General features: G+C 39.5%; 1 protein-coding gene across 1 annotated transcript; it reads left to right on the forward strand.

Annotated features, from left to right (window-relative positions):
• The first annotated feature begins 8,025 nt into the window (after positions 1-8,025).
• LOC131300476 (mitogen-activated protein kinase kinase kinase 18-like) lies at positions 8,026-9,601 on the forward strand. The gene has a single exon (XM_058326349.1). It carries the CDS (start codon positions 8,115-8,117, stop codon positions 9,597-9,599), a length of 1,485 nt encoding a protein of 494 aa, XP_058182332.1. The 5' UTR covers positions 8,026-8,114; the 3' UTR covers positions 9,600-9,601.

The raw sequence follows: 9,601 nt of genomic DNA on the forward strand, positions 1-9,601 counted from the left end.
TTCTTGCAATCCTCTCTCTCTTCGTATTGTCTCTAGATGTCGATCTAGTGTAACCGTTGATATTTTGTTGATTGTGGTATATGAGACAAACTCGAAGGATGGTAGGCCAGGTCCGAGGTGAGGCTGTGCCAGCCTCCGGGAACTTAAACTTACCTTTATTCGATCTCAAATGAAGTCGGGCTGCAAAAGTCACTCACTCGAGTCCTCTATCCTGCAAAGCGGACCTGGCCTGGGCTCAATGCGGTGCTACTACTTTCTACGATTACATGTGCTAATTTAGTTTGTGAATGAGTGTTCCGAGAGTGTCGTTAAGTTGTATTATATCGTGCTCCTCTTTCTCTAGACAACTCTGTGTTTTAGTGAAACGTCCGAAGAAGCAATTGGACCCTAAATTATACCTGCATCTCTTGCGGTTTCGTTTGGAAATTAGAGTCATTGTTTTGAATAAACTAAAGTTCGTAAGATAGCTTATGCTTGTCTAACTTGTGAACAAGTGGCCGATAATAAATAAATATATATATATATATATATATATATATATAAAGAACACAAATTTGAATATTACGAAGACAAATGAAAGTGTACAAATCCGAATACTCTGTTGGACTCCACGTGTCTCTCGTGTGGGATCCAAGTGCATTGTATAATTTTGGACGCCACAATATTCAGAATTGTGCTCTTTTTCTTTTTGATCGGATACATAAATAAAATCATCATAGTGTCGTCGTTGTTCCATTTGAGTAGGAAGAAGAACTGGAAAATTAGGCCTCATCAGAAGCCGACCAAATCTTTGTTATACTGAGAGAGAGACATCTGAGAGGCAAAGAGGACCACATGCCTCCCTACCTCAGCTCCACTTAAGTTGGCTTCCATTAGTTTTATATATACCAAACATGAAAAAAATAACTTAATGATAAACATAATAATAATAATAATAATAATAATAATAATAATAATAATAAAATGATGGTGCTAATGTCAAAACTATTTTTGTTAATGCCAAAATTGTTGTGCATAAAAAGCTTGTACGATGTGCAAAATACAAGACTTTTATGCACAATAATTTTAACATTAAAAAAAAAACAGTTTTGGTATTATCATTTTCCTAATAAAAAGACTGAGAAAAGGAAAAACATATTAGTTACAAGACAAGACAAGATTAGCTAGCTGTCTGTAGGAGTAAGGCACTCCAGAGTGCTGAAACTGAACCAACCAAGAGTAGTGCGCACATGACACATCAAGGGGAGAGTTGCACCGGCCGGTTTCTTCCCACATCACACGTTCTAGGTAGGCAAGTTGGGTTTCCAGACTTATTATAATGTTTGGTGTTTCATATTCAAGTTTAATATATATTCAAGTTTGTCTCCTTTTTTATATATATAACCGGATGACCGAACTAGTTTGAGCACACTGAGCGGTCAATCCGACCGTTTATTTTTGCAATCGACGGCTAGAATGACTCGGATCTTAATCCAAGCAACGGATGGTTAGATTTTTAGGTTCTACAGACGGTTAGATTTTTAGGCGCTTGAATTAGATCCGAGCCATTCCCACTAGGTCTTGTCGGTTGTTTCGCCTATTTTGACTTTCATGTAAGTTAAGGAAAGATAATAATTACATTTATCTTGTTTGGTTTAACTTTTTGAAAGTTATTTTTGATGTCATGAGTAGTAATAAGTAGAGGAAGATAGAGAGAAAAATGTATTGAGAAACGTGTAGAGAGAAAAATGAGATGAGATGAAAGTTAAACCAAACAAGGTGATTAACTTTGTGTCAATTTTACCATTTTACTCCACTTTCCTTTTTAATCAAGTACAAATTTTGAATTTGGGAGGGATAAATGAAGGGTAAAATGGTAATATAGACATCCAAAATTGAAAAATTTTGAAACAAGCATATCATTTTGGAACATCCCAAAAAAGAATAAGGACACAACAAAGTGGAACGAAGGGCTTCCGAAAATCGAAACGAAAAAATTACTCCTACAAGTCAACACCAAATTACCGAATGTGATGACGTTAATTAAACAAATGCAAAAAACAAAATCAAGAAGCTGATGATGGGTGTGGTTTGCATTTCTTTTCCTTTTTTGTTTGGTACTTCGGAATATAGGTGAGGTTTGCATGTCACAAGGTTAGGACTTAGGAGAGAGAGAGATGTGGGATCCACCTGGGTTTTGTTTTTTTCGGTTCACGCATTTGTTGGTTTGTCGGCCGGCCGTTTGATTAGTTTGTTTTCCGCTTTGTCATGCGCACCCGCGACAACACTACGCAACACCCGAACACAACCCACCTTTCCCGCCATGCCCAGCCAACCAAACCAATTTTTTCCCTGCGGGGATAAAAGACCGGCATTGTTTTCGGTACTTTCCTTTTTTCTGGTAACCTAAAATTGATTAGTGCTATTTGGTTTTCAGATTTTCGTGTCCTAAAACAATTTGCTCTATCTTGTGGTCCTGTGGGTTATTCGAAGTACAAAAAATGCTACGGACACAATAACGGGCCACAATACCAACCACGTCCGCCTATGTGCCACTACATGATTGATAATACCCAAGAGATATTGCTAATACCCCTTAAAGTCTAGCTTCCTTAACCCATGAGATTCACAATCCGGAGCCATTTGTGTGACCAAACAAGGAATTAATAGTCCGATGGGATTATTAGTCCAATCCCATGGCCGAATCAAGTTATCAAATGGGGCAAAGTTTCAAACTTGTCATGTACGTAGGAGGACAAAACACCACATATTTATACAAACACTTGCATGAATGTGTGTAGTGTTCACATGCACAACTGCATATGAACTCTATGCATTTGTGCATAAAAATAGTTCTAAAGTGGGATTAGATTTTTTCGTGAATAATAAGATGAGCTTATAAATTGGCAACTTGATGAGAACCAACCTAGTTGCCTCTATCGCTCATATGGGTTTGTCCCTTGATTTTAGTAACAACCATACAAATTGGCAAAGCGCACCCAATCTCCTTGTCACTTTATCACTTCGAAAACCAAGTGGTTCACATTTTGCAAGACCACCCATTACTCTCATGTCTTGTCTAGCGTCCCAATTGGATTTTCCCATCCCCTGAAACATTACGTAATTGCCACTGGCATTTATGTGGAGAAGAACATCTCTCTCTCTCTCTTGTGGCAGGCCATTAGGAATGTTCCTACTTATCCATTTTCATCCCCTCATTTTATTCGGTGTATCCCAATAATTAACCATTTTTACACAGGAGAGAAATGACGAATGGCATACTGCCAGATCAAAACCCATGACACTTATTAAACCACTATCCAAATTCTTATCTTTAACCTCGGTTTCGATTCACCTTTAAAATAAAATTTTAAAAATAAAATAAAAAACTCAGTTTGGATTGTCCACAGGCAAAAACCTTGTTTCTTTCTTTATTTTTTGTAAAACTAATTGCCATTTTGGGTCCATATTTTACATTTTTCTGAATTCGTCTTAACCATAGTTTTTTTAGGTCAAAATGCCAGCTTCTTTAATTATTTTTAACAATAGTTTCATGAGTGTTTGTGTTTTTATGTCAAAATGCCAGCTTCATTAATTATTTTTAAACAATAGTTTGATGTGTGCGTGTATTTTTTATTTCAAAATGCCAGCTTGTTCAATTTCTTTTAACAACACTTTGAGATATAAACATATATATATATACACACACACATGTTAAGAGGTCATAAAACTAATTGCCATTTTGGGTCCATATTTTACAGTTTTTTGAATTCGTCTTAACCGTAGTTTTTTTAGGTTAAAATGCCAGCTTCTTTAATTATTTTTAACAATAGTTTCATGAGTGTTTGTGTTTTTATGTCAAAATGCCAGCTTCATTAATTATTTTTAAACAATAGTTTGATGTGTGCGTGTATTTTTTTATTTCGAAATGCCAGCTTCTTCAATTTCTTTTAACAACACTTTGAGATATAAACATATATATATATATATATATATATACACACACACACACACACACACACATACACACATTTTAAGAGGTCATCTATGTGTATATATACACACACACAGAGGTCATATATATACACACAGATGACCTCTTATATATATATATATATATATATATATATATATATATATATATATATATACACACACACACACACACATACACACACTACTGCTAGCCCGTGCCTACGGCACTACGCATCCCAGTTGGAAGGGGATGACAGTTGTGTGATTTAGGTCAAAACATGGGCACTTAACCGGAAAGTGGAAGGATGTACTACAGCCTTTGGATCAAATAAATCTCAGCCGTTCCAACAACTTGTCCTCACACCCTTCTGTTTTATAATAGAGATATATACACACACACACAACACGACCTCTTAAAATGTGTGTGTGTATATATACACACACACACACCACAGATCCAATGAGGGATCCCTACCGTGTGGGACTCCCCTTTCCCAAGCAAATTTCGATGATCCGAGCCGCTCAAAGTGTGCATAATGTGATCTTAAAGGTAATCGCTAGAAATTAGCAAAAAAAATGATCGGGAAGGACTTGATCCGAGCAGTTTTTTACTAAACCGTTCAATAAAAAACTATTCGGATCAAGCCCTTCCCGATCATTTTTTTTGTTGATTTCTCATGGATATTCTTAAAATCACGTTCTGATCTCTTTGAGCGGCTCAGATCATCAAAATTTGCTCAGAAAATGGAAGGTCCGCAAGGTAGCACCGTGCAGAATCCCTCATGGGATCCGGGCTGTGTGTGTATATATACACACACACAATTTCAAATAATGACCTCTTAAAATGTGGACCCCCCTTTTCCGATCGAATTTCGATGATCTGAGCCGTTCAATGTGTTCATAATGTGATTTCAAGGTTACCAACAAGAAATCGGAAAAAAAAAATGACGGGAAAGGACTTGATTTGAGCAGTTTTTTTATTGAATCATTCAATAAAAAACTATTCGGATGAAGCCCTTCCAGATCATTTTTTTTGTTGATTTATCGCGGGTACCCTTAAAATCACGTTCTGATCACATTGAGCAGCTCGGATCATCAAAATTAGATCTGAAAATGGAAGAAATTGAGAGATCCACATTTTAACTAAAATGAGAATCCCCTGATGGAAAACAAACCGTATAAACTAAACCTTTATTAGGAGAGCTATTTAATTTGGACCCGACTTCCCTGCCATCTGAATTTATACCTAGGAGTCACATCTCATCCATTTCGGGGCCGGGCCCGAAAGTTCACATTAACATAAGTTTAAATTCTTTCCACCTTAGGTACTGTGCATTTTTTTAGTACTCTGAACCTTTCATCTTGTAGGGCCCGCAAAACAGTACATTGACGCTAAAAATCATATTTATCGGATATCAATAGGCACATGAAAAATTAAATTTTAATTTATAAAATAGACGGTCATGAATAGTTTAACTCTAAACTTATCTAATGTCGATTTTATAAACCAAAATTTAATTTTTTATATACATATACTTGTCCGAAAAAACTTTTTTTTTACAAAGATATACTATTCTACGAGTTCTATAAAATAAACAGTTCTAATTATTACAATAAACGTACGATAAGACCCACAATTAATAGTGGTGAAAAACTATAGATTTATAGAATTTAAACTCCAACAAGAGTCCCAGCCACTTTTGGGGTAGCTAGGTTGAAGGAAGTTGGAGACTGCCAATAAAGCGCAATGATTCCATGTAAAAGTGTCATATTCTTTCAAAAGATATACTACTCACCAGTTGGGATGCAGTTATAGATACATACATACATACATACGCATTATTGAATGGAGGCCGGTCTCGCACGTCAACGAACATCTTCCAAGAAACACTCACTCCGGAACCCAAGCCAACATGCCAAACTCTGATCCAAAAATTAAAAGGTCTGAAAGAAGCCAAGCCAAGCCAAATAAGCAGAGAGATTTTTCAATGCCGGGTGGATATCATGTGGTGCCCTAACAATCCATTCGAATCGTCCAAAAGTATATTGAACGGTTTAGATTGAAATTCTCTCTCTCCTCTCGTCCCATCACTCTCTCTTCTATTTCTCTCCAAATCCGGGTCATCCAAAACTGAAATGGGCGGCCCACTGAAAGATTTCTCAATGTACACAGAATTGCAGATCGAGGAGGCACGTCGCGACGCGAATTAGTTTGGCATCTCCTTGAGATAGCCTCTCGTTCCTCTGTTGCCGAGACGTGGACCCACAGTTTCCGCCCATGTCAGCCAAAAAAGAAGAATGGTGGGTCTCATCTCCACGACTCCACTGGTGGACTACAACTTTGGATAAACTTTTTGGTCCTTTTCCCGGACCACACCGCCACCGACTCCACCTCCACCACAACATTTGTAGTAGGTATTTTAGTACTTATGTTTTTAACCTTTCCATGTTTCTGGTGCGCCACGTTCTCCCTCCCGTAATGCCCTTTGTTAGGAGAAATTTTTGGGTGCCGGGTGAGTACCACGTCACCCGGTTAATGTGGTGCAAGCACCTACATTCGAGCTGTGGACAGTCCAAATTAAAACACTCTTTCCTCTTAGCTCACCACTCTCTTTCTTTTTTCTCTCTTCAAATTCGAGCCGTCCAAATCAAAATGGACAGCTTGGATGTATCGAACGGGCATCACGTGAAACCCGCTTGGCACCGAAAAAATTTCTCCCTTGTTAGGCACTGACAGCACTTCAACACAACAATATTGTAGCACTCTACGGTTCGGTTAGAATGAGTTTCACAAAAAAAAAACAAAAACAAAGACAAAAACAAAAAAGAAGTTCGGTTGGAGTGCCTTAAAAGTTTCATTTTAATAAGGAGAAAACAGTCATTTTATCTTGTATTCTATTGAATACGTATATTTATATTTTGTATTCCTATCGACTATGTAGTTAGTATTTTATGTTTGAAAACAATGCCCGTGTAATTCCGATTGATGGGGATAAACATTAATTTAAGACTAATATTTTTGTGGTGTTGGTGTACTTCTTTGAATTTGACTTGATTGGTCTTTAAAAATACAATTTCAAATAGTTTCGATTCAATGTCTCAATTTATTTTCTGCTAGTTATTCGATCAATGTAACTTTTAACATAGTTACTAGTCTTGATGAATTTTTGATTAAAGAGGTAAATCTGAAAAGGAATCAGAACAGGCCCAAAAAGATCGCCTACACCCCTTTCGGTGTCCTTTTCGACTTTCACTAATTCAGTCTATAAACCAAATTTTTTAGGTTCAAAGCTGAAAATATTTATAAAAATACAAAAAAGTAACATAAATAAAAGTAACACCTTTACAGAACCCAAAAGGGGCTTTATGATATTAATTGAACTTTGGTGCTAAGATACATGCAAAAAAAACCCAAACCAATCTGAATATCCAGATCAGCAGCAATGACCTTCCACAAGCCTCAGGCCCGTTCGAAAAACCATTTTAAAAAATAAATACTTATTTTGAAACTTTTAAAAAGAAAAGAAAAGAAGGGTTGTTCTATAAAGCCCAAATAAACAGTTTATTGCACATTTTCAAACTCAAAAAAATGTAAATGAAAAATAAATTTTCAATTTTTTTTTTACTGTATTAAAGATCTCAATAAGATCTATGAAACAAGATCCAATATTGATAGAAAAATTATTTGTATAAGCACATGAATTTTGAGCTTGAAATTACCTTTTTAAAAAATAAATACTTATTCACCTTTTGGTGAAACATGTATTATTATTAGACAAAAAATAAATTCTTAAACCCGTTCTGGAATGGGCTCTCACACCTTGGAGAACAAGTTCGTTCATCGCAAAATCCGACGGTGGAGACGCACCCATCGCCCCATGGGATAAGGATAAAACCTGATAGTATAGTATCATGTCCAGTTTTACGTCAATTTATAGTTCGTGAACCAGAAAAGAAACTCCAAACGACGTCACCAAACCGTTCTTTCGGATAATTTGCCAAACTCGGTGCTTTACGCGTCCACCATAGTCCATGCACCCCCATGTATAAATAAAACCCCCCCCCCCCCCCCCCTGCAACCCCCTCCAATACAAAGACAAAACCCACAAGCGAAAAGGTGTTCTCTTTTCGAGAGTTTCTTAATTCCCAAGTTTCTGAAAATGGAGAGGAAGGAAAACAGAGTTTCTAACTGGGTGAGGGGGAGCTGCGTAGGCAGGGGATCGTTCGGGAGCGTGAGCTTGGCGGCCGACAAGTCGGACGGCCGGGTTTTCGCGGTGAAGTCGGTCGAGCGGAGTCCGGGTTCGGAGTCCCGAATCGAGGCGCTGGAGAACGAGATTCGGATTCTCAAATCGGTTTCGTCGCCCTGGGTGGTGGAGTACCTGGGCGACGACGCGACGGTCGAGGCAGGCGGCGCGGCGTCGTTCCGGAACCTCCACTTGGAGTACCTGCCGGGTGGCACCGTTGCTGACATGGCGAAGCAGAGACGATACACTGGTAGTGGTGGCGTGTACGACGAGGAAATCATCCGGTCGTACGCGTGGTGTATGGTCTCTGCTTTGAATTGCGTTCACTCCAGGGGCATTGTCCACTGCGACGTTAAAGGAAAGAACGTCCTCGTGGGACAGGCAGTCGGCCAGGCCAAGCTCGCGGATTTTGGATCCTCTGCGGAGTTTGACGCCGGCGAGGTGGTGGTGGCGCGGGGGAGTCCGCTGTGGATGGCGCCGGAGGTGGTTCGACGAGAGTACCAGGGGCCGGAGTCTGACGTGTGGTCGCTGGGGTGTACGGTCATCGAGATGGTCACCGGGGACCCCCCGTGGGAGGATCGAGGAGTCGACACGCTGTGTCGAATCGGTTACTCGGACGAGTTGCCGGAGGTGCCGGCACGGTTGTCGGAGCTGGGCAGGGACTTCGTCGACAAGTGTCTGAGGCGAAACAGAGTCGAGCGGTGGAGTTGCGATCAGCTGCTGCAGCATCCGTTCATATCGAAATCAGCGCCGATAACGCACTCATCGCCTCGCTGCGTTCTCGATTGTTCGAGGTCAGAGTTCTACGACGAAGAAAGTGAAATTGAAGTAGAAGAAGAAGAGGTCTCCGAATTACGACTCGATTCCGTCAGGGAGAGAATCGGTAAATTAGCTTCGAGCGCGGGGGCAATTTGGGAATCCGACGGCTGGGAGGTGGTGAGGAATTTGGCTATCGGAAACAGAGCAGAACAAATTCCCATTCTAAATTCGGAATATTCGGATTTCGTGACGAGAGATAGAGAAACGGAAGGGACGAGTTCTGAATATTCCGATTCGACGGGAATTGCAACGGCGAATTTGGAATTTCCCGGCTTTGGCGGTGGTGTACCGGCGGAATGTTTCGGTGGGAGCTGTCGTCATGGGCCGCGTGCGGCGGTTAGGGCGGTGGACGCTGGAGGCCAAGACTTTACAGCTGGAGCTCGCGTTAAATGTTTATTAGAAATTTCGTTGTATTTCCCACCACGCGCATGTAACTCGTTAATGATTATTATAATCTTCGTTATTTTAATTTTATTTGAGATCCAACCGGTCCATGTGAACAAACTTCTCCCAACTATAACTTCCTGTTACTTTTTGAATTATCTAAGTAATTTCTCATATTTGGAATCTCAACTTCCCTGAAA

This window comes from Rhododendron vialii, chromosome 1a, assembly GCF_030253575.1.
Source record: "Rhododendron vialii isolate Sample 1 chromosome 1a, ASM3025357v1".
NCBI classification, from domain to species: Eukaryota; Viridiplantae; Streptophyta; class Magnoliopsida; order Ericales; family Ericaceae; genus Rhododendron; species Rhododendron vialii.